At 40.7% G+C, this 25,849-nt stretch overlaps 1 protein-coding gene across 15 annotated transcripts; it reads right to left on the reverse strand.

Moving 5' to 3' along the window:
* Nucleotides 1–490: 490 nt before the first annotated feature.
* On the reverse strand, nt 491–18,305 carry LOC109875208 (TLC domain-containing protein 4-B). Of its 15 annotated transcripts, none has more exons than XM_031809855.1 (9): nt 16,280–16,631; nt 13,984–14,047; nt 13,303–13,436; nt 12,273–12,439; nt 11,950–12,039; nt 11,771–11,829; nt 11,572–11,666; nt 5,604–5,677; nt 496–4,641 (listed from the first exon to the last, which is right to left on the reverse strand). In XM_031809855.1, exons 4-9 carry the CDS (start codon nt 12,425–12,427, stop codon nt 4,326–4,328), a joined length of 789 nt encoding a protein of 262 aa, XP_031665715.1. In that variant the 5' UTR covers nt 12,428–12,439; nt 13,303–13,436; nt 13,984–14,047; nt 16,280–16,631; the 3' UTR covers nt 496–4,325. The 15 variants fall into 15 exon arrangements, with proteins under 15 accessions (XP_031665721.1, XP_020323043.1, XP_031665715.1 ...); XM_031809853.1 differs by having other exon boundaries at nt 13,984–14,180; nt 16,280–16,623; XM_031809859.1 differs by having other exon boundaries at nt 13,319–13,436; nt 13,984–14,180; nt 16,280–16,601.
* Between the last annotated feature and the right edge of the window lie 7,544 nt (nt 18,306–25,849).

Genomic DNA, 25,849 nt, shown 5'->3' on the forward strand with positions numbered 1-25,849 from the left:
TAGCCTACAGAATTTCCAGTTACATCAGGTGTATGTCATTCAAAGCAATGCTTAATTTCGGTGTCACGCTCATGACATGCAGCACTTTGGGGTGGACACCCCACCTGTCTTGACCAATGGACAAGAAACAGACAAAATGGCAGCCTATGCATTATTGGATTACTTCATGAAGCAAAAATGTATTTAATTTAATAACGGAATATTTTATAAATTCCAACGTTCCACCTGCAACATGCGAAGGGAGAGACACTGGTGCCTTCCAAGTTGAGAACTAAGGAAGTATCGACCATGTAAAGGTTTGTTGAAAATTTGTTGTCTGACTTTCCATTACCACCGCTGTAACGGTGTATGGAAGCATTGCATATCATGTAACAATTCTGTATTTATTGCTGTAGTAGCTCCTATCTTGTAACTGACTGGTTTTAAATACATTTTAGCCATTAGCCAACAACTTCCTGGATAAAAAAAAAAGAGGAAGTACACCAAATGCCAATATTCAGTACCTCAGTTTTTTTATTTTTTATTATGTCTATAACACGTTAGTGATCTTATTACCGAGTTATTATACTTATAGGAGTAACAAGTACTGTATTATACAGTATTAAGAACAATACACAGTGCATCTAAAAAAAAACATTTATCTGCTTTGCATATTATGTTTGCCATTTCAATGTCAGACACACATTTCTCTGTCTTCTGCCTTCATGGGGCACTCCACAAACTCATAGGCCCGGTTCTGATGTGCCGATCCTGCTGCTGGAGCTGCTGGGGGGTTGTGGTGGTCTCGACTTGGGACGGGGCGGACCCATTGTGCACAGGGAATTCTGGTGGTGGTGCTATTGCACCTGAGATGACAGGCCAAAATACATTACAACAAACAAATGAAAGCACTGATGTCATACAGTGTGTCGATGGTGGAACCTATTTTGTACAATCAGAAGCATTCACCCCTGAAAGTGGAAACTGTTGAATCAGATGTTGAACAACTAATGGTGGTAGGGGTAGGCCTATAAGTAGCTTTGTCTCGCATCGCAACATAAGGGATTCTTATGTTGCGGAACAAAGACAGCCTATAAACAGACAACAGAGAACAGATAGACAAATGCAAACACCATCAACAACAATAGCCTTGTAAACTGACCCTCCGTGGCAGAGCTAAAGCTTGTGTCTGAGGTTGTGCATAAACTGCTGTTTAGCCGTAATCAGAAGATTTTCGACTGAACTTTACTTGGAGATACTTTCTTTGTTCTCGATTTGGAAGGCATTGTTGTCTTATAAACTTTTGTTTAAAAAAAACACACAAAATCCATGTTTTGTACTGAGGGACAAATGTCATCTTGTGTGTGTGGAAAAAAGGAAAATATCTGTTCGTGTTGTTTGGGTCGCACTGTGTCCTCTTCTTAATGTGGCCGCGACCCTGGCGCTTAGAAATGACTAGTTCCTGCAAAGATGTTTGGAAATGCGAGAAATACGGCAGCTAAGATTACCTAGTACCGTGCAAAAAGTAGAATATTCTAAATATTTTTTGGGGAGTACCACTTGCAACTAGACACACGTTTATAAAACAACGGTGTCTTATGAAAATGTAAAATCGGTAAGTAAAGGTTGGTCAAAAATGTTCTGATTAGCAGCGTCGTATCAACCGCAGTCCGCAAGCTGTAACACTTAACGTCGGACTAGTTGTATGATTTATTGGCTACACACAGTATCAACGTGATTCAGCTGTGTTTCCCCTATATATTTTGTATTCTTTAATGTCTGCTGAAACAAGCTTTTAAGATCAGAGTGACAAGTGGCAACAAATGACATATCTTCCTCAGATTCTTATCAAATCATCTGAGAAACCTCCAAGGTAACTAGCTAGCCATCTTGTAATCCTGGAAGCCAACCCTATTAATAAGATGTGTGTAATAATTGTTAGCTAAGTAAGATACAGTAATGTTACACTAGCTAAATTATTTTGGGGGTTAACATATAATTGGCAGGTAATGAAATTGAGATCAGGAGATAAAATTAAACTGTCCTCGATTCAAAGGAAGAGAACATAATTGAATGTTCATGCATTTTGGAGTAGATTGTCCTTTAAATAAATCAGCAGAAGTGACCTCACAGTAGTACAATAAATCCCTGGGCCATGCCAACAGACCCCCACAGGGAGACCCGAATAGCAAAGCTAGACTTGCCCTCATGTTGGTAATAGCAAGCAGGCTAGGTAGTGCTAGGTATCAACAACTAATCCAGTAGGGGCTGCAAACTAGTGAGCTTAAATTATTCAATAGCAACGCGATGTTGCAGAGTATGTGACAAAATTAATCATTCTCTATGATTTGATATCGAAGTGGTGTGTCATTACATCAAAGACAGTAAACTCTGTGGTTACATGTTTGTCTACTTTGGTTTGGTAGAGGTCTTTCAAATGATGTCATTAACGACCCCGACTGAAAATCCGAATTCCGGTTTCAAAATAAATGGGATCATTACAGGGAATGTTTTTTTTTATTTTTTTAACTAGGAAAGTCAGTTAAGAACAAATTCTTATTGACAATGACGGCCTATGAACAGTGGATTAACTGCCTTGTTCAGGGGCAGAACAACAGATGTTTACCTCTTCAGCTCAGGAATTCGTTGCTTTCAGTTACTGGCCCAACGCTCTAACCACTAAACTACCTTCCGCCCCCCCCCAAAAATATATCTCAATTGCATTCTCCTCGCGTCCTCTCCTTGCCTCCTTCTCAAAACCCATTGGATGAGAAAGCCAGAGGTCCCACCCCTCTGACCTTCTAACTCAAATGGGTTTCGAGAAGGAGAGAGTACGCAACGAGTATGCAATTGAGATTCTCCCAATGAGAAAAACGTGCCAACATCCCCTGCAGTAAATAAACATATGTTTTCTGGATAACTTTTTTAAATGATTGTGAGTGAATCAAAGTATTTAATGTAATTCAAATTCCCCCCAAAATACACGCATGCATAATAGCACGTTTTTTAAATATTTTTTTTTACAACAGATGGAGGTAATAATGGTGGGCAAAGTAGCCATAAGTATAGACAAAACAACGTGATGACCGAATTACACCAAACCAAGGTTAACATCAATAATTTGTTTATGAATATTGCTCAATGCGCCTTGCCCACTGTACTCTCCCTTCGAGTACGTTCAGTCTTGACAAAATGGGAAATACAATGTTTGCAGTCCCGCATTGTCTCCACAAGAGAGCAGGACATCTCAACAGCAGACACAAGCAAACACGTATATAGTCTGAAGTCTGAAGACTATTTAAAGCAGCTATGGACATTTAGTTATCACTTACTCAAAGAAGAGTACATTACTCAAATGTGTTTAAAAAAAAATGAAATATTAAAACTACCATGGCTGTAAATGTCACGATAAATAACATATTCTCATCCAGAAATCCAACAGGGATTTCACATTACAAACCTCTGTTTCAACAGTTAATAATGAAGTATGATCAATCATTTGTTAACTCTGCAAAGTTGCTTGTGTGAAGTTCTACTGTGTGTGTGTCGGTTAGACATAAGTGCACTTTCATGGCTGTTATCATAAATCACTCAGTAAGGTCACTTCTAGAGATAAAATGACACAATCTGGCATGTTTGCTATGGTTTGTCTTAATCTACCCTGATAATTTATGCACATGACTGATAATTCCTAGGCCTACTGTATGTTACAAACATGAGCATGCTCCTGAGCAGAGACTTCAGTAGGAGTCTGATTAATATACATCTTTTACATTCTAATGCTGGTGAAAACACAGATTTAATGAGTAATTAGGTAAGTAAATATGTTATTTTTGTTCATACATATATATATATCTCATGATATTTGTGCAAGAGCCATCTTTACAGCTTCATAAACATTGTAAAAATATGTGAGCTCCTCTTCCATTCTCGTCCATGTCCGTTCATATCATTTTGGCAATATGCACAAGACACCTTTGATTGGATATAAACAATTTAGAAACAAAAGGGTCCAGCAGACAAGAGTATTTGTCTGTCTGTTTCCATCCATCCATGATATCACACCGTCCATTCACTTACTCTCTAACTGTAATGACCAAGAGGAGACATAGTCCAATGGCTTTTACAATGTCCCCTCCCATCATGGTGGAGGAGTTTAGCGCTTGTTTAATTGTAAGTATTCTGGGCAGATAAGTGTAGTGGGAGGCAATTTACCTAGGGCTGGTCACGGGATAATAGGGACTCATGACATTTCCAGTCCATGAACCATTTGATCCAAAAACGTCCATGAACCATTTGAAGCAGACATACAATAAAATAACACCACCATTGCCTTTTTCTATCCCTCAGTGCACTTTCCCATTCTGCTGCTTTTCCACATTCACCTTTCCAGGAGAACGCAGGACACCAATGCAGCCACGGGCCATTTTATGCATCCACATCACGTTCATAATGTCTAGACAGAAACTGGGGCCCATCCAGGCACAGCGGCCACCAAAGGTCACCCGGTAGAAGGGTTCCGTCCCGTACACGGCATACATCCGGCTGTAGTACAGCGGCATGACCGCTATCCTCACCAGGAAGAAGGATGCCGTCATGGCAATGCCGTTGACCATATTTGGTAATGATCTTTTTGGATAACCAAGCACTTCAAAGAACCAGCTGAAAGATAGATAGTTAGTACAGTTATGGATGGCGACAGAATGAGATAAGAGTTGAAGATGAACTCACTTTGTAATGGAGTCATGGATATCAACTGGCATTGTTCCAGAAAGGTCACCTACATTACACATATATACAGTGCCTTCGGAAAGAGTCCACAGTATTCAATGACCAGCCCTATGTAAAATGTGTATCACTACACTACAATCCTCCATCATGATGGGAGGGGACATGGTAAAAGTCATTGTACTACTGTCTTGACTTATTCTACATTTTGTGGGTTACAGCCGGAATTCAAAATGATTTCAAATAGATCCCCGGCCCCCATCTACACACAATAGCCTATAATGACAAAGTGAAAACATATTTAGACATTTTATGCAATACTTATGTAAATGAGATTTTTGTATTTCATTTTCAATAAATTTGCAAACATTTCTAAAAACATATGTTTTGACATTGTTATTATGGGGTATTGTGTGTGTATATGGGTGATTCTTTTTTGTTTGAATTAAAAATGGATAAAAAAATGTAATTACACAACAAAATGTGGAAAAAGTCAAGGGGTGTGAACACTTTCTGAAGGCACATATACCCAGCACTTGAAAGATTTTTAAGTACAATTCTTTAACATTGCATCTGTATTTTGTCTTTGTTGGATTCAAATCAGGATAATAGTGTACAATTAGAAATGTGACTCAAATGTGTTTAAGTATGAAACATAATGCTGTCAGCTTTTGGCTGGGTGTGTCTGGACTGACTTATTAAAAGTAGTTAAACATTAAGGGTCAATACGGTTTCTGAAATGGTTAAATGCACTACTACCAACGGCAAAAGCCCTTCTGCAAATACATTCAGGGCACCAAATGGTTACTTTACAAGGTTCCCTCCACTTCCCAGGTAATGTTGTGCATGCGAGTTTGCGCACGTGCATGAGTCTATTTGGCATTGATGTTACCTACCGCTGATTCACACAAGGAGTGGAAAGCTCTGCGACCAGACGGAAGTTAGCAAAATAAGGCAACATTCCTATGCTCTAAAAGAGAAAGAACAAAGTGCAAAGAAAATAATGGCAAGAGAAGTACTCACAATAATATTTGAGTTCAGGATAAATCATGATCGTAAACTTACTGTACGATCTCTAAGAAGGAAAAATTGAGGTGCACTTACTGGGGTTATGACACAGTTAATAAACTTGGGTCACAGACATTTTCAAAATGTGTACAAAAAGTGGTGGTGAACATTCCAGCAGTGCATGCTCATACCTCTAAGTACTGGTAAGTCCATACTGTTATTAGGCAACATGTGCTCAATGTACCACAACAGAATCCACTACAGACAAGATAGGAAGGGCCCCCCTTCTGTACCTAGCCAATTGACACAGGCCTGTTCTTTGTGTAGGCCATTTTTTGCATGTACTGTATAGTTAGCATGTTAGAGACACAAGACTAGGTTAATTGATCACACATTAGGGATGCACGATATGTCGGTGAACATATTGGAATCGGCCAATATTAGCTATAAAAAAAAAATGCCAACATCGGTATCGGCCCAATGTCTAGTTTAACGCAGATGTGAAAAACCAATGTCAAAGCTGACGTGCATACTTATATAACGTAGGTACATGATGTAATGACGCCGCGTAAAATTGTGCGCTACACCTGCAACACAGCATTCCTAACCTAGCCCACAATGTCTGCTGTGTGGATGGAGCAGTCAACAAGTCGAGCAGTCATTTGAAAGAGTAAGAAAATTACAGTGAGACAACTCAAAAGGCGAAATCCATTAACGCCAAGATAATGGAATTCATTGCCCTTGATAATCAACCGTTCTCTGTCTTGGGTGATGTTGGCTTTCGCGACTGGTCAAGCACCGGTACACACTAACGTTACCAAGTACGTTATTGTTCAGATGCTGCTCTACCGGATTAAACACTGCTATTAGCTTCACGACATACTATGGAATGCCGTTTGGGTCTTTGCGTGTCAAAAAATACACACGTCAAATAACACTATTTGACAATAACACTATTTGATGCGGTTAATAAGCTTTAAATTCGACACGTCAAATAACACAGTTCTATTAGAGAATGTTGTGTGTTTTGAATATGCACGTGCAAGCCAAGTGCCACCAATACTATCAGTAGCACTGTCAAAGCTGTACAAAAAAAGTCTGCAAACGAGCAAACACCGGCCACAAACGATGTGTTTACAATACCGCGTTGGTAATAAAGCATTATTTGTTTGACCGCAACTTCTGGGGTAGCTAGCTTTAGGTTGGTACCTAGCTAGCACCAATACAACCAGCCTGAAAACAATGACCAATAGAAACTGCAGTCATTTTCACTATTCTTAGCAGTGATTTAGGAATCCTTGTGAGTAAGTATTAGCTAGGTAGCCACTTGTTGTTCGCCTATTGAAATTGAACTTATTTTCATGAAAATAAATAGCTAGCCAGCTACTTAAACCTGTTGCCCAAAGCTAAAGTTATAAGCAGCCAGCTAGCTTCATCTGACTAGTGAGGGTCGACCGGACTGGGCTATGTGTTGTGAAGCTAGCCACAATAAGGATTAGGCACAATCGTGGAATTTGAGGTTTGCCTTCAAAATAAAAGTGCCCCTTTGAAAGTGATGCAGGCCACAATTGGTGGAATCATGCCATATTTAAACTAAGGTTGGATTGTGAAGCAATGGAATGGGGTATCAGTCTACTCGGTGACACCCACAGAACACAACTGTGAAGAGTTTATACAAATATTAGCGTTGCAGCTCTTATCGTGGGACTGTGACTGTGGGAAATCCCCTCCCCAGTCAGCATATTGTGTATTGACATTCATATTGCACTGTACAGCTTTATCTAAGGATTGGGGATCAATGAAATGGGGTAACAGTCTACTCAATACCCAAGATATTTTTTCCCCAACTTCCTTCTCAGAGTTATCAGACTCCAAAAACATCCACGCAGTATTGTTTTTTGTCTTGAATATTGTTCAATACACATAGGTTGACAATAAATGTGTCTCAATGCACAGTTGTTTCAGAGTCCCGCAATACGAGCCACGATGCTAATGTCACTGAGTAGACTGATACCTCATGTCATTGATCCACAATCCATAGGTAAGGTTGTACAGTGAAATAAGTATGCCCCCAATGCAAATCTAAAAAATTATAATACATCCAGTGCGATTAACAGATTTTTGTCAAATTAACAAAAAAAATCATCATATTACTCCAGTGATATGAATAGGGCTGATTTCAAGGTTTTACTACTAACCTACAAAGCATTACATGGGCTTGCTCCTACCTTTCTTTCTGATTTGGTCCTGCCGTACATACCTACATGTACGCTACGGTCACAAGACGCAGGCCTCCTTATTGTCCCTAGAACATCTAAGCAAACAGCTGGAGGCAGGGCTTTCTCCTATAGAGCTCCATTTTTAGAGAATGGTCTGCCTTTCCATGTGACTGACTCGACCTTTAAGTCTTTATTGAAGACTCATCTCTTCAGTAGGTCCTATGATTGAGTGTAGTCTGGCCCAGGAGTGTGAAGGTGAACGAAAGGCACTGGAGCAACGAACCGCCCTTGCTGTCTCTTCCTGGCCGGTTCCCCTCTCTCCACTGGAATTCTCTGCCTCTAACCCTATTACAGGGCCTGAGTCACTGGCTTACTGGTGCTCTTCCATGCCGTCCCTAGGAGGGGTGGGTCACTTGAGTCACTGACATGATCTTCCTGTCCGGGTTGGCGACCCCCCCCCTTGGGTTCGTGCTATGGGGGAGATCTTTGTGGGCTATACTCGGCCTTGTCTCAAGATAGTAAGTTGGTGGTTGAAGATATCCCTCTAGTGGTGTGGGGGCTGTGCTTTGGCAAAGTGGGTGGGGTTATATCCTGCCTATTTGGTCCGGTCCAGGGGTATCGTCGGACGGGGCCACAGTATCTCCCGACCCCTCCCGTCTCAGCCTCCAGTATTTATGCTGCAATAGTTTGTGTGTCGGGGGGCTAGTGTCAGTCTTATATCTGGAGTATTTATCCTGTCTTATCCAGTGTCCTGTGTGAATTTAAGCATTCACTCTCTCGGAGTACCTGACCCCTAGGACCATGCCTCAGGACTATTTGGCCTGATGACTCTTTGCTGTCCCCAGTCCACCTGGTCGTGCTGCTGCTCCAGTTTCAACTGTTCTGCCTGCTGCTATGGAACCCTGACCTGATCACCAGACTACCTTGTCCCAGACCTGCTGTTTTCAACTCTCTAGAGACAGCAGGAGCGGTAGAGATACTCGGAATGATTGGCTATGAAAAGCCAACTGACATTTACTTCTGAGGTGCTGACCCGTTGCACCCTCTACAACCACTGTGATTATTATTATTATTATTATTAGACCATGCTGGTCATCTATGAACATTTGAACATCTTGGCCATGTTCTGTTATAATCTCCATCCGGCACAGCCAGAAGAGGACTGGCCACCCCTCATAGCCTGGTTCCTCTCTAGGTTTCTTCCTAGGTTCCAGCCTTTCTAGGGAGTTTTTCCTGGCCACCGTGCTTCTACACCTGCATTGCTTGCTGTTTGGGGTTTTAGGCTGAGTTTCTGTACAGCACTTTGTTACATCAGCTGATGTAAGAAGGACTTTATAAATACATTTTATTGATTGATTGATTGTCTTTTGTTGATTTTATATAACATTCCAACCTCGTTTAGCATTATCTATTCAACTATGGCATAATTCTACTATTTGTATTCATTTGCACCACTGCCAATGACATACTCTTAATTTGAAGGCTAAGCGCAAAGTCCACTATTGTGGCTAATCCTTATTGTGGCTAGCTTCACATAGATGGGTCCGACCACCATTAATTAATCAAATAAGAACTGTTTTATAAATTAGGGTTATTTTAGATGATGACACCTAGTTATATAGTTAGCTAGCTAACTATAGCTACTGAAACAGATTGTCGTTTTGCTATGTTTGCATCCACGAGCTAGCTAGCTTCTTTTTTAATTTTATGACCAGCACTGTAGGTGCGCGAGACAACTTTACCAGCATCATAGCATATGATGAATCGTTGTGACATATGAAATACGAGTGATAGTGTAATAACTACATACAGAATTCATGAACGCGTTAAATTATTATGTGAGGTCTTCAGGTGTTATTTGACGTGTATCTTTTTGACATGCAAAGACCCAAACAGAGTTCCATAGAAATCCTGGTTGAGAATGAAACAACTGAACAAATGAACAACCAAACAGCAAGTAAGTGAAAGAAATAGGTTTTGATTATGTTTTACTGGTAATGAGGACATACGTAAATGCCAACAAAATAACTTTTTGGTCAGTGTGGTGCGTGTGTGTAACCTTTATTTAACTAGGCAAGTCAGTTAAGAACACATTCTTATTTACATGACGGCCTACCCTGGACAACGCTGGGCCAATTGTGCGCCGCCCTATGGGACTCCCAGTCACGGCTGGATGTGATAGCCTGGATTCAAACCAGGGACTGTAGTGATGCCCTTTGCACTGAGATGCAGTACCTTAGACCGCTGCGTCCATGTGTGTGTGTTAACTATTTAACTTTTTTGGGGGGGGGGGGGGGGGGGGGAGATCGGATATCGGCCAAAAATTTTATATCGGTGCATCACTAACAGAAACACACACACACGTTAGTGGAGGAGAGACAGAAAAAATACATACATAAACAAAACAGAAGTGCAACTAGTGAGAACTGGCACAATTAAAAGCCCCCATCCCAACATTGAAAAAGAGAACAAACACTCTAGAGAAAATAAAAGATGTATGGACTACCTATGTGGATGACATAAGTTAATGTCATGATCAATTTCATAACCTTTACTCTACAATCCATTCTAACATTACCTCAAAAAGGGACCAGTAATTAGCCAGTAGAGTTTACTAAAATAAGTCAGTGGTAATTTGGAAATATATGAGAGGTCCCTTTCTTTGTATAGTTGTATAGGTTGTAGGGTTGAAAGGTCAAAACAAGCAAAAAAGGCAGCATGCACCAATCACCATTACAGACTGAGTGAAGAGAAGGCTTCATGCAGTATAGACAGAAAATCTACAGGATGGTTTACTGGGACACAGATTAGGCCCAGTCTGGGACTAAAAAGCACTTTCAATGGCGACTCTCCATTGAGCATGTTTTCTAGTCCAGGACTAGGCTGAATGTGTCCTGGAAACCCACACTACAAGCCATCACATTCCATGCAAAAAATGGTCCCAATTGTCATCATCGTTAGTCTTAGCAGCCACTGAACCTGATGGCCCAGAACACCTACACAGGACAGGACCAAGAGTGAACCGTCATCTATCTATCTACCTAAACACACTGTTGTCTAGCTTTCGGTGGTACATCAAATAAAGATATGCAATAAATGTAACAAAAACAAAGATTTTCAGTCCAACTAGCTTCCAGATGTCTTCTGACTCATACATGCACAAAAGACAGTGCAAAGTGTCCTTCCTCAATAAAACTCAAATTGTCAGCCCAATGCCTAGTTTAAACTCTATCCTTAGCGATTTTTATATCATACAGATACAATTGAACAAGCAACATATCAAAAGTGCTTGACAACTGTAGCTACTTACACTGCCCCTTCCAAAGAGGGGAGGAAAACAATTTACAGTGTTCCATTACTGGGTAATACTGCAGTAAAACACATTTTGCAATGATTAAAACTGAGTAATAACACTTGTAGCAATGTACTTATAGGTCAATTACACAGTAACAAAACTGTAAATCAAAGTGTTCCAAATATAATGCTGACTAAAGTGGAACTCTACTATTTCATCACTGACCAGACCTTTGTTATCCATTCTAACCCATCCCATCAAACTACATGGGTGTTCACCCTTGGCCCATGTCCCTTCCCCATCTTGCCTGCACATTCTGCTCTGGGTCAGTAAGGAACTCACCAGTACATAGTAGTAAGCATACAGTGCTGCCAGGTGGTGGATTACAAAAAACTTGTCCCCTATCGCCCGCCAATAGTAACATATGAGCAGCATATCTGCAAGACAGACAAGGGAGATAGCTCACTGTATGGGTCAACATAATCCATGGGAATATGCAAAGTAATACAACGGTTAGACATGTCTGAAGTGGTAGACCCACCTGATAGGAGGTAGCCACAGGTTATGGCCACATTTATTTTCACCAGTGACGGATCTCCCCTATAGGCAAGATAGCACAAAGCACATGTTGGAAATATGATAAGAAAGCATGGTGTCAAATGTACAAAATATGACTATTCTACCAAGGATTGCACACTTAGTAGTCAGGGAGATTCTTACCAGACAGGGTCTTCATTGACTGCATCATCATGAAGTAATATGTAGAGACAAAAAAGCCCCACTATCAAGGCGTGCAATGTAGACACAGTTCTAGAAAACACAAAAAACAGACACAAATACTCATAAAAGCATACTTCCTTAAACGTAAAATTTGGCGGCAGCGGTGGGATTCCACGCATATGGACAATTCTCGATAACGATATTTGAGTGTCTACGCTCAGAAATATGCTTCAACTGGGAAAATGATAATACAATAGGTTGTCTGATAGGAGCTTAGATTGAATAGTCAATAATATCATTTCTCAGAGGATCAGATGCTGTACCTGGAGTTCCACTCTATGGTGTGTCTGGGACTGAGACGGTGGTACCCAGGAAAGAACTGAGCAGAGATCCAGGGGCTGACAAAGTGGAACAGACACTGGAACGTCACAAAGCTGGTGGCGGCGATGGACAGGACCAGCGGAGAGAAGCTCTCCATGATCACTCGTTACTGAGAGAGATAGAATAAACAGACAGGGGAATGTGAGTTCATAGAGTGTCAAATAGGAGCGTGAGATATGAAAACATACAGCACAGTAAGTCAAGACTACATCAACTGATATTTTATACTAATACACTCACTCAGAGAAAGAGATGCAGTAGTTTCTCTCTCAAAAGGTTAGGTGTCAATTATTGGCACCCCTAAAGATTCTTATAAAATCTGCATTCATGTTCAACTTTTTAAAATTAATTTCACTTTTTTTAAAAAAGGTCAAATGCAGCAATTTTTAATCTCTACATCAAAACATTTCTGGGTAACAATTAAGTACCTTACTGTGATAGTTTTTTAAAATGTAAAACAATCATGCAAAAATAAAAATACTGGGGCTTCTTAGCAAAGAGCCATTTCTCATGCAATACTTTTGCTAGGACTGTCTGCGAGTGGTCTAAGTGGGGAGGGGAACATTTTAAAATAGCTGTTATTGGCAGAGATGTTTGAAACTCTGTCTTACTGGTCTATTAACTAATTTACAGCCTGTAACCAAGCAGCCCAAAACAAAATCCTGCCAAAAGAGGCTGACATTTGAGGCAGTCTTTTCAAACAGCTCTAACAATAAAAGCTCATTATCAGTTTTACAATATCATAGTATTATTCCAAACTCAGTGTGGAAATCAAAAGGTTGGAACTGGTTCAGGGAACAGAACTGAAAACAAGCAAACTTTTTGAGGACCTGAACCCGAAACAAAAGTGTCCTACACTGTTCAGGAGCAGTACCGTTATTTTAAAAGCATTGGAACCGGTTAATTAATTTTTTTACGTTCCAAGCATTTTTTTATTATTCCAGTCCCCCCCAACCCCCCCCAAAAAATTACCTAGCAAAGCCCTCACTCTGTCACTCAGAAACATATTCCAGCATCTGTGGTGAGTTTGCTAGCTGGAAATCTTTGCCAGTGGCTTGCGTAGGGTACCTGCACCTCCCCGCTGAAGCATAGGTCACTGCAGCCTACTGAGGACGTTACAAGCATTATAAAATCAAATAAAATCACATTGGATTCATTAATTACAAAAAGGTAAGACGTGTTAATTATAGTGCTGCTCTGCACTACACACCACAGTGGTTGTAGAGGGTGCACTACACACCACTCTGTAGGAATAATTCAGATAATGCATGTCATAACAAGATGCCAAGTGATTCAAGACAAGCTTTCTTCATCCTCCCTTGCGTGCAAAATGTCAGTTGCACCACACAGTGAGGAAGATGGTTCGAGAGGCAAAGAAAAATCCAATGGCCAAAGTTGGAGAATTACCGAACTTGGTTACGTCTTCATGTCACCCAAATCCCCAAATCTACAATATTCCATGCCAATAAGCTCTTTGGAAGGGTTGCCAGAAAAAAAGCCTTTATTGAGAGCAACCAACAAATGTAAACAGCATTGGTACTTGGATTGGCACCGGTGCTCTGGTCAGATGACATGAAAATAGAGCTCTTTTGCCACGCACACCAGTGGTGAGTTCAAAAGAAGGATGCATATGCAGAAAATAATCTCACTTACTGCAAAATATGGTGGTGGATCTTTGATGTTATGGGACTGTTTTGCTTTCATTGGTCCTCGGGCCCTTGATAAAAGGTCAACAGATTCATGAACTCCTCCAAGTACCAGGACATTTTAGCAAAAAACTTGGTTGCCTTTGCCAGGAAGCTGAAAAATCCACTTGCGGCCAGTTTCCAGCAAGACAATAACTCCAAGCACTAATCAAAAACCACAAAGAAATGGTTAACTGACAACAAAATCTACATTTTGCAATGGCCAACTTAGTTTCTGGACTTGAACCCCATTGAAAACCTGTGGTTTGAATTGAAGAAGGCAGTCCATAAACACAGACAAAAGGATATGGAAAGATTCTGCATGGAGGAATGGTATAAGATCCCTCCCAATGTTTTCTCCAATCTCATTAGACATTTTACATTTTAGAAAAAGGCTCAGGGCCGTTATCCTCACAAGGGGAGGGTGCCGGAGTATTGAAAACAGGGGTGCCAATAATTGACACCAATCTTGTTGAGAATTATTTGTATTACTTGTAAAACAAAATATATTTCACTTAACAATTTTATTAGTATACTTTTTTTTAAAACTATTTGAGCATACAATATAGCTCAGTATTTGAATGAGTTATTTTATTGCTCATCTTTATCAAGGGTACCAATTATGTTGAACTGCATGTCATCACCTGCTTCTGCAGTGTCTGTCCTCGGGGCCAGGACCCATGCATTTACCACCGGCTGCCTTGAAACAGTGGAGTATTTGCCTATTCCTACATATTATTTGTTGATTTAGCCACGATATCACGTTAAGGTCATAATCAGTCCATGGGTCAGCCAAAGCCACATCTCATGTACTCCCCCACTGCTTCACAATAGACCAGTCACATTCTCTCTCATGTGGTCATCAGGTCCGTTGGTGAAGGGGCGAGGTAGATGGCCCTGACCTTCTGTTCACCTGTCATTACTAAAGCTGGAGCGAGCGTATTTTTACGCAAGGATTTATTTGGCGAGAGGCATTTTAGGAGGAAGTGAAACTGTATGGCAAACTGCATTCCTAAAAGTTACTTGAAGCGTTTCTGTATTTCTTGTTTTTTGAGGTTCTCAATCATAGAACAACTCAAATTCTGCTCGACTCCCTACTAAGAATAACATGTCCATGTAGAAGTGTGGATTCCTCAAAATGGTGAGAAACATTCCTAGTGCCCTTAAGAAAATCGGTGAATGAACCAAACCTCACCTTTAGCTAACAGGAGTGGGCCGACCAATCATACTTGTAATCAACACTTTGACCGCATCTGGCTCTGTGTCAAAATCGCTGATGTTCTGTAACTAAATACAGGGACACAAGCAGATCCCCCTACATGTCCCCACAGCCCTAAACCCCAACCCTCCTCCACAAATGAAAGGAAACATGGGGAACCTCGCCAAGCTCTCCTCAAGTGTCTGGGTCAGGCAGTTGTTGATCACAAGTGAACCTGTCTGAACTAGCCAATGACTGAGGAAATATAAGAAATTGTGGAATAGCCTAAATTGTGGTCAGACAGAAATCTGAACAGCTGACCTGTTTTAAGATAAAGTAGACATAGCATACTTTTTCAAACTAAAGCACGAATAACTACCGTACAATGCAACATTATCTCTACAGTAGACACCGAGTACCTTATACTGTAGTACTGGGTTATGAGGCTAGATACTGTATTGACAGCAGTCCATAAGACAATAGCATCACTTAAGTGTGATAATGATAGGTCTATACAGGCAGACAACTGATACAAGGCAAGCATATCGCACACCATTGACAGAAGCATACTGTACTTACCCTCAAGTCACTGTCGTAGTTTCTAAGCAATGCTATTCCCCCGAGTAGAGGTGCTACATGGAGTAACAACTTGCACTGGCAATGACACCCTATAACCGTCCCGTCAACGTGCGCTACAGGAGTGCGAGTAAGGACAAGTGCATTTCAAGGGGAATACCATTTCCGAATATATAAATATCCCCCGTGATGTCGAAACCCAGGCTGTGTACAAGAGAGTACCCGTAAAACTGGTTGCCCGACATATTTAGGAAAAATGACTCTACAGGCTGTGTAGATCTACAATAGGAGTTGGTCGCTATACGGACAAGCGCTTTACACCTCGGCTGAGATTTTTATATTGACTAAAAGGTAAACGCGTAAAACTGGTAGCGCGAAATATTTGGGCTGAAATGACTAGAATGACTTCAGCATTTGTTCATGCAGGAGAAAATGTAAACAATCCTGTTTTATGACTCTTTTGCTTTAGCTAGTGACGCTGTCAACTTACCTTGTTTTTCACATAGTCATGAAATGGCTTTGAAATAGCCTAATCATAACGCTGCCTTTCCATATTTTAAAGAAAACTGATGCTCAAGTTAATACAAGCTAGCTATATTTGGAATGACTAGGCCTATTCCTTTGTGGCTTTTTTTCCCCGAAAAGATTTAGCCTAAGCCTGTTTTGAAAGCCACTGTTAGGCGATGAATTCATCTGATGTTTGACAGTTGCACCCAGATGTGGGAGGTAAGCTACTTCTTGTTTTTTTTTAAACAATAGTTTTTACAGTCTATTGTTTTCTAAAGTCAGATATCTATCTTCCTCCCTCCATTTCGCACCTCTCCCTGTATGTCGCTTCTGCTTCTGCTTCTTCTTCTTCTTCTTTTGTTGATTTTTTTTTTTATGGCGGTTGGCAACCAACTTTAATGTGCATTACCGCCACCAACTGGACTGGAGTGTGGACCAGAAACAGGGAAGGCTTCGACTATAACTCTTTAACCAAAAAAAATGGATTCAGCCACAAACATATTCAGCCTGTTCCCTCTTGACACGTGTCCAAACTTTTTACAATTCTGGCATTGCAGTGGATTGTACACAAACGCTCTCACGGCGTATTTTATATACCCCAACTTTACATGCGTCGGTAGCTCTTCCTAAAACATCCGTAATGTTCGTGTGCGTATTGTGTGACGAAACATATTATAATCTCAGAGTTAAAATGTACATACATTATTTTTTGTAGAGTTTCCTATTGGTCGATTCCAGTTGCGGCCGGAGCCGTTCATGATGAGGCAGGACAATCATTTTTTTCATGAGCATGGCCTTATTTCTATTACAGCATGATGGATGACTGTCATTCATATTCCATTCAGTTCAATGTAACACATCGATAGGTTTTCCCTATACCCATCATGAGTTTGCTACAAACTAGCCTATGAATTAAAGTTTACAATGTAGGTGCACACAGGTTGGGAGAAAAAATGTAGATGACAGACTGTATCCTGATGACAGATCTTCAACACAAAACTTGCAGAACAATACGAATCTTTTGTGAAATTCACACAAGACCAGATCATGCGAAGATACGGCGCAAGGCCTGCTAGTTATGTCTCTGGAATTCCCCATCGATGAGGTACCAGCTTTTCTCACAAGATGGCTGCTCTTCTACTGCCCCTTCCTCCACTAGATTTGTGAATTTTGGACAGACAGTGGCAGTGGCATGGAGAGACAGTGGCACATTCAATACCGCCTTGCACACTCTTGCCTGCATCTAGCTTATCCAGGGTGTAATCATTAGTCCAACAGTTAGTCTAAAATTCAGATTTTTTTCCCCCTGTGTCGTTTGCTTCCGTTTAATAAACGTTTTGCAACAGATTCGGCGGAATGAATACTCTGATCACGCATAAACACAGTTCACTTTCATAGCACCCACATTGCATTCCTTCTCTCCTCAATGCACTCTCCTCCTCTCACCTTTTCCCTTCGTTTGTGGACTTCAATGAACAACACATCAGCTGTATGTGACCAGGCGAAAAAACCTTTCCAAGCCAAACCATGCCATAACCACTACACACAGCCTACACCGTTGTCCCCATATTTGCTAAAGTAACATCCTAGTCAACATAGCTAATAGAACTAATGCGCAAGTAAATCCACTACAATCATTAACATCACAGTGTATAGTCAGTAAGCAGTTACACCGGCAGGCCCCGGTGGCAATAAAATAATAAAACCAAAAGCTTACCTTGACTTGGAAGAGTTCCGGTGTTGTGTTGGATAGTCATAGCCAGCTAGCTAACATAGCATACCTCTGTTTGAGCCAGGTGTTCGGGTAACTAAACTAGCCAGCTGCATTTGCTAGCTAAGTAAGTGAAACTGAAAGTGAAAAAATATGAACATCTCTCACTCTCTCTCTCTTGCTTTTTCATTTTTGAAGAAATGAATTTGTTGAAAACAGTTCAACTATTGTCTTTCTCTCTCTTTTAGTCAACTACTCACCACATTTTATTCACTGCAGTGCTAGCTAGCTGTAGCTTATACTATCAGTACTAAATTCATTATCTGACCCTTTGATAGGGTGGACAACATGTCAGTTCATGCTGCAAGAACTCTGATAGGTTGGAGTACATCCTCCGGAAGTTGTCATAATTACTGTGTAAGTCTATGGAAAGGGGTGAGAACCAAGAGCCTCCTAGGTTTTGTATTGAAGTCAATGTAGCAAGATGAGAATGGAAGCTAGTTGTCCTCCGACTACACCATGGTGCTACCAAACAGAATGCTGTTGAGGCTACTGTAGACCAATTTAAAACAGTGTGTTTTAATTAATTATTTGGTGACTATATTTAGTATAGGTTTATCTAAAAATGATAACTTTTTCAATGTTTTACTTTTTAAAAAAAATTCAATTCATTGAGAAGGATGGTCCTCCCCTTCCTCCTCTGAGGAGCCTGCTCCACTGGTCGGTTTCTGAGTTTCCAAGTTTTTAGTTGTGTTGAACGTGGAAATAAGAACCGTGTGGAGTATCGTACTACTTTACTGTATGCCATTCACCCATAGCATGTCATTGAACCAGTCAAATAAGTAAACAGTGTTGTGGGAACGCTAATGCCACAATATGACCAACATATTCAGTTGCTCTCTTGTCCTCTATCCAGTTGCTAGTCGACTTAATAAAGGAACAGACAACCCCCAGTGAATCCTTGTGCTTTCTGGAGCAACTGTCTACTTCTGATGTGTTGCAACAGCTACTCATGATTGATGTAAAAATAATAAACTGGGGCTGATATGCTTGATCCCTTCTTATTACAGCTTTCTGCTCCATTGATTGTGGAAGCATTAACACATATTTTTAACTTGACAATTATCCCTAGAGTTTGGAAGGCGGCCCATGTACTTCCTCTACATAAAGGTGGCGACCAGAGTGATTAAAATAATCATCGTCCCATTTCCAAACTCTCTTGCTGTCACGCCCTGACCTTAGAGATCCTTTTATGTCTCTATTTTGGGTTTGGTCAGGGCGTGAGTTGGGGTGGGCATTCTATGTTGTGGGTTCTATGTTTTCTTTTCTGTGTTTGGCTGGGTGTGGTTCTCAATCAGAGGTAGCTGTCTATCATTGTCTCTGATTGAGAACCATACTTAGGTAGCCTTTTCCCACCTGTGTGGTGTGGGTAGTTATTTTCTGTTTAGTCTGTTTCGCACCTGACGGAGCTGTTTCGGTTGTTCTTTTGTTGTTTTGGTTATTCAGTGTTCAGTTAAATAAAGATGATGAACACGTCCCACGCTATACCTTGGTCCTCACCTTCTTCCACCAACGGCCGTTACACTTGCCTGGCAAAAATCCTGGAATCATTGATTAATACTCAGCGTAGATCCCTTTTAACTGCTACATCTTTTCTGAATGTAAAACAGTCAGAGTTCAGACCAGGTCATAGTACCATCTCTGCTACTTCTATGGTTTTAAATGATGTCATAAATTGTTTAGATACGAAGAAATACCGTGCTTCCCTCTTCATTGACCTGTCCAAGGCATTCACACTGGATCACACCTTAATTATTCAGAAACTCTCTACGATTGGCTTAGATCGGGCTGCTTGTAGCTGATTTGAGAATTATTTAAAAGACAGATCAGTGTGTACTTACTGATGGTGTTAAATCAAGATTTCTAAACATAACAAAAGGTGTCCCACAGGGTTCGATTCTTCGTCCAGTTCTTTTCACTATTTATATTAACAGCATTGGTCTATTTGTACAAAACTAACTTTCATCAAGAATGCAGATGATACTGTTGTATATGCTACTACACCTACGGAGGCTCAGGCTCTGACTCTTCAATCTGATTTTACTACCTTGCAGAAAGCCTGAAACTGATTTGTGCATAACTACGTTAGATGGTGCCCTCATTGATTGTGTCCCCGCCTATAAATATCTGGGCATCTGGATTAACGAAAAGCTATCTTTTAACTTTTAATTAAGTTGGGCTTATTCTATAGGAATAGGGCTTGCCTTTCATTAAATAGTAGAAAACAGATCATTCAGTCTACATTTATTCCTGTTATAGATTATGGCGATATTATATACATGAATCCAGCTACAGTAACAGTGTTTTGAAGCCCTTGGACACAATTTATCACAGCGCACTTTGTATTATCACATCTGACAGTTTTGACACTCACAACTGCATCGTTTATCATAAAGTTGGTTGGACCTCACTAAAAACACATAGGTCACATCATTATTCTGTTCTTGTTTATAAAGCCTTACTCAATAAACTTCCAATTTACTTAACATCATTGTTGAAATATAGAAACTCAGAACACTACACTAGATTTCAGGATTGGTTATTTAAAGAGACTCCACGTGTATCCACAGAGTTGGGTAAATCTGCCTTTTCCTACCAGGCCCCAATCATGTGGAATAATCTCCAAGCAACGTTTCATTTGGATATGTTGTTGTCTCTGGGTCAGTTATGAAGAAAGACTAGGAATTTTTATATTGATACATGTGTTTGTTTGATTGTTTCTATAATATTTGCGATTTAATTTAATACATGTTGTGTTTTAAATTGTGAATAATTGTATTTTCTGTATTGTTCACAGGGCACATTTGCAAATGAGACCTGGGGCTCAATGTTTACCCTGGTTAAATAAAAGTTCATACAAAATATAGCTGTTTACAATCACCACTAGATGGTGGGATTCCCTTTCTGTTTTTCACCTGCTTTATTTCACCAACACAAGTGTTTCCCACTAACGGATACAGTGTTTACACGTTCTTGAGTAGTCTCAAGGCAAGCTGAGGAATTCTTACATGACATAGCTAGCTTATGTGATATTATATCAAATTAAAGTACAACAACACTCATAATGTGTTGCTTCATGTGTGATTAATAGGCTACTGTATGCATGATTTCCTTCATCAATTAGGCTACCTGAGGTTCCTCTATGTAAGTGAATATGATTTGAACATGGTTTAATATCCAATGTTATGCCATGAGCTGAAGTATATGACTACTGATTGATCTAGCCGATGGTTTATACTCACAAAATAAATCTGTTCCGTTACAAAACAAATCAGCATTCCAAGAGGCTAATTACTAATAGCATCAACTGGCTTACAGTATTTATTCAGAAACCTTGATTTGTTCTGGATAATATTTAACCAAACTAATTCCAAAAAATCTCTCTCTGCATGTTCCGTAATAACAATATTACAAAAACTCTGCATGTTCTACAGGCCAACCGCTTTGAGGATAATACAGTGCCACCAACACGGCCCGTTGCAATGGACTGTGGGTTCTCCTTCTCCCTGGTAGACGGGAATAAGACATTTATACGTGTTAAACCTCGCAAGGCTGCCGGCCCAGACGACATCCCCAGCCGCGTCCTCAGAGCATGCGCAGACCAGCTGGCTGGTGTGTTTACGGACATATTCAATCTCTCCCTATCCCAGTCTGTTGTCCCCACATGCTTCAGATGGCCACCATTGTTCATGTACCCAAGAAAACAAAGGTAACTGAACTAGATGACCATCATTGTGGCTTCTGTCATCATGAAGTGCATTGAGATGCTAGTCAATGATCATATCACCTCCACCTTACCTGTCACCTTAGATCCACTTCAATTTGCTTACTGCCCCAATAGGTCCACAGACGATGCAATCGCCATAACACTGCACACTGCCCTATCTCATCTGGACAAGAGGAATACCTATGTAAGAATGCTGTTCATTGACTACAGCTCAGCATTCAACGCCATAGTACCCACCATAGTACCCGTCTGGCTGCATAACCACCTGGCACGGCAACTGCATCGCCCACAACCACAAGGCTCTCCAGAGGGTGGTGCGGTCTGCACAGCGCATCACCAGGGGCAAACTACGTGCCCTCCAGGACACCTACAGCACCTGATGTCACAGGAAGGCCAAAAGATCATCAAGGACAACAACCACCCGAGCCATTGCCTGTTCACCACGCGACCATCCAGAAGGCGATGTCTTTACAGGTGCATCAAAGCTGGGACCGAGAGATTGAAAAACAGCTTCTATCTCAAGACCATCAGACTGTTAAACAGCCATCACTAACACCCAGAGGCTGCAGCATAACATACAGACTTGAAATCAATGGCCATTTTAATAAATGGATCACTAGTCACTTTAATAATGTGACTTTAATATGTTTACGTATCTTGCATTACTCATCTCATATGTATATACTGTATTTTATACCATCTATTGCATCTTGCCTACACCACTCTGTCATTGCTCATCCTTATATTTATATTTATATGTATATATTATTATTCCATTCCTTTACTTAGATTTGTGTGTATTGGGTAGTTGTGGAATTGTTAGATTACATGTTAGATATTGCTGCACTGTCGGAACTAGAAGCACAAGCACTTCGCTACACTCACAATAACATCTTGCTAACCATATGTATGTCACAAATACAATTTGATTTGAACCTGTTATTACTGTAAATGGGGCCACACATCTGATTAAGTACATCGGATGAAGTGTTACCTCCATTATGAGAGCTAATTACTCAAATGACTTAACGAATACCTCTGAATGCCTCAGCTAAGATTTGCAAAGAGGTTTAGAACATGTAGATCAATCACAATACTTTTTAATGGTTGTCAAACCTTTTAAATGTTTAAATGTTTAATGGTCATGGTGCAGAGGGCTGAATGAAAAGTGTATTGTGAAAGTCAAGGAAATTACCCCATTGAAATGATATAACTTTTATGACTTATCTTGCCTATTTAAAGGTTATTGTCTCCATGTATAGATATACTGTAAACAGTGAGACGTTAACATTGAATTAGACTTGACTGGGCCTTTTAATCCTTGTGATTCATTAAGAAGCATTCCTCTCTCTCTCTCTCTCTCTCTCTCTCTCTCTCTCTCTCTCTCTCTCTCTCTCTCTCTGTCTTTTGCTCTCTCTGTCTCTGTCTCTTGCTCTCTCTCTTTCTTTCTTTCTTTGTCTCTCTCAGATGTCTAGGCTAAGGGGAAAGTATTTGTCTGAGCTTTACTGCATGTCTACTCTACATAGGTCAGGGTCAACAAAGGGGTTCTCATTAGCAGTGTGTAGCACCACATCTCAGTGTAATCTGCTGATACAGGACCTCAGTCACCATTCTATAGAGTATTTTTGAGTCAGATTCTCCATATCTAATAGGGCTCCAACTCCATGTTTGTTTGGAAGGAAACCATACATGACAGAGGGGGCCAAGAGTCACAGATGGAGAGTGTGTACAATGGAGTTGGGAGGAGTGGGATGGTTGGGTCACCACGATGGAGAGGGAAAGTTGGTGGGGAGGGAAAATTCACATCTATTCTCTCCTCTAGTCGACCTGAAACTTTTGAAAAGTGTGGGGCAAATGGCCACATAGGTGATAAAAAAAAGCCTTTTAAACACATTGAATACATCTAGTCCTGAATCTGGGCGGATTTCTTGTTCGGTTCTAGTAAATCATGCATGACAGTAGGAGCCAATGTCCATAGCTGGGGAGAATTCCGAGTTGGGATGAGTGGGATGACGGGCTCACCGCATAGGAGAGGGAAACTTGGCACTCCCAGATATGTGATGACCATACCAGGGCATTTGAATGAGATCATGAGATAAGTACTTCAAGTACCGGTACATTAATCCCAAGAGGCCCAAACATGGTGAGTACTATCTTTGTTGCCTGACGACTGAAACTGAATTATTTGGCTACTCTATGTTCGCTACATACTTCAGTCTAAGACTGCCATCGCTGAAGTTTTTTGTAGTGACATCAAAATAATGGGTGTTGTACAAAACAAAGTCATCAGTGATTGGATCATCTCTAACCAATCAGAATATCAAAGCCAATGGCAAATTTTAGAATGCCGCTTTACCCACTTGTGTTCTGGCTCTGGCCCAACCCATCGGTTTCTGGGACAAATCAGAACGGTTAGAATGTGTTTGCATTCTAGAAATCATCGGGAAGTATTCAGATCCAGACTCACGGAGGGAGTTCTATTAATCTGAGCTGTGGTGCACTGGTCTGTGGCCTGTGACGTGAACGGGCAAAAGCGGTGAGGGTGGAGCACCCTTCTCAAATGGAACAGTAATCTGCGCTGCTCGGCCATGTTGTCAACAAGGCAGCATGGTGCATCGTCCAGAAACATACAACATATATTTTCCATAAAACTAGTTTTCATTGGTAGGCAGAAAAAGCATTTTTATCAAAAGCAATCACTTTCGCAATTGAAAATACAGATTCCTTCACACTACTCCACGTGGTTAATCTAGCCTAGGCTAGAGTCGACTTCACTGTGGGCTTTGAATGGGGCACCTGGCTTACACCCAGGAGGCAGCCCGGTTCCCCCAAAAATAATTATAATCCAAAATAAATCCAATCACTTTTCCCTGGTGCAAACTCCTCCCATGAGTGTAATATGGTCCAGATAATCAAATCCCCTCATTGCGGAGCAGAAACTAATATCTATGGGCATGGCATAGCATTTGGCCTGAGCAAGGAGTTTGGGTCGCCAGGCAACTATCTTTTCCTACAGTGGGAGCTATTCTCATGCTGGGAAAAATGGGAAATGGTGTTTTACTTTACTGGGTAGTATTTGATGGACAATGGCTGGTTGCCAGTACTCTGCTCTAATCATTTTTTAGTTTGAGCACTATAGGCACACAAACACACACACACACACACACACACACACACACACACACACACACACACACACACACACACACACACACGCACGCACACACGCACACACACACACACACAACAAACATGAAAACAGACATATCTGTTTCTGCTCCTTTTTAACACTCAGGAATACAGTTCCCTGCCATGTAGCCTATTTCCCGGCAGGACCTGATGTAGAGAGAGAGAGAAAATGACTGATGGACTTAACAGTAAATGTCTTGGCATTGCAATGTGCTGAAATAAGCCCACTGCCAGTTTCCATGAGAAATGTCTTCTGCACTACGCAATTGTCTTACCTTGTACAATAGTTTTCGGTAAATTGAAAGTCTTAGCTATCTCCCTTCCTAAGCAAAATCATAATGGCTAACAGTCATTGCTTCAGGAAACTGTGGATCAAGCATGCAGTAAGTAGTACACTACCTACAGTAATTGTGCAGTTGGCATTTATTAGTTGTTGGTGAACAAGAAATAATGCACAGTAATAATTACGTAACAGGTTCAACTGGAACAAGAGCTGAATCAGATCAGCGGAGTCTGTATAGTCACTGCTTGTGCAAGTTGGAAAAAGGTAATTGAATTTCCATTCACAGTTTGTTTTTATTTTTTTGTGTCAACTGTTACCTACCTAGGTGAATACCAATTCCCTCCCTTACTTTTTTTCTCATCACCTAAGTAACGTCCAAAACATCCGAATCATACGCATGAATGTACAGAATGAAAATGTTTAACATAGACAGCCTACACTCAATCCAACAGTAATAATAACATACACTTGACTCTTTCTATGAGGCATATACAGTAATAGTATGATTGTCATCATGAAAAAAAATTCAAATGACTTTTTCTCAGACATTTAACACAGAACTATTTCAGGAGTGGAGACAGAC

This window comes from Oncorhynchus kisutch, linkage group LG30 (genome assembly GCF_002021735.2).
Source record: "Oncorhynchus kisutch isolate 150728-3 linkage group LG30, Okis_V2, whole genome shotgun sequence".
In the NCBI taxonomy this organism is placed as follows: Eukaryota; Metazoa; Chordata; class Actinopteri; order Salmoniformes; family Salmonidae; genus Oncorhynchus; species Oncorhynchus kisutch.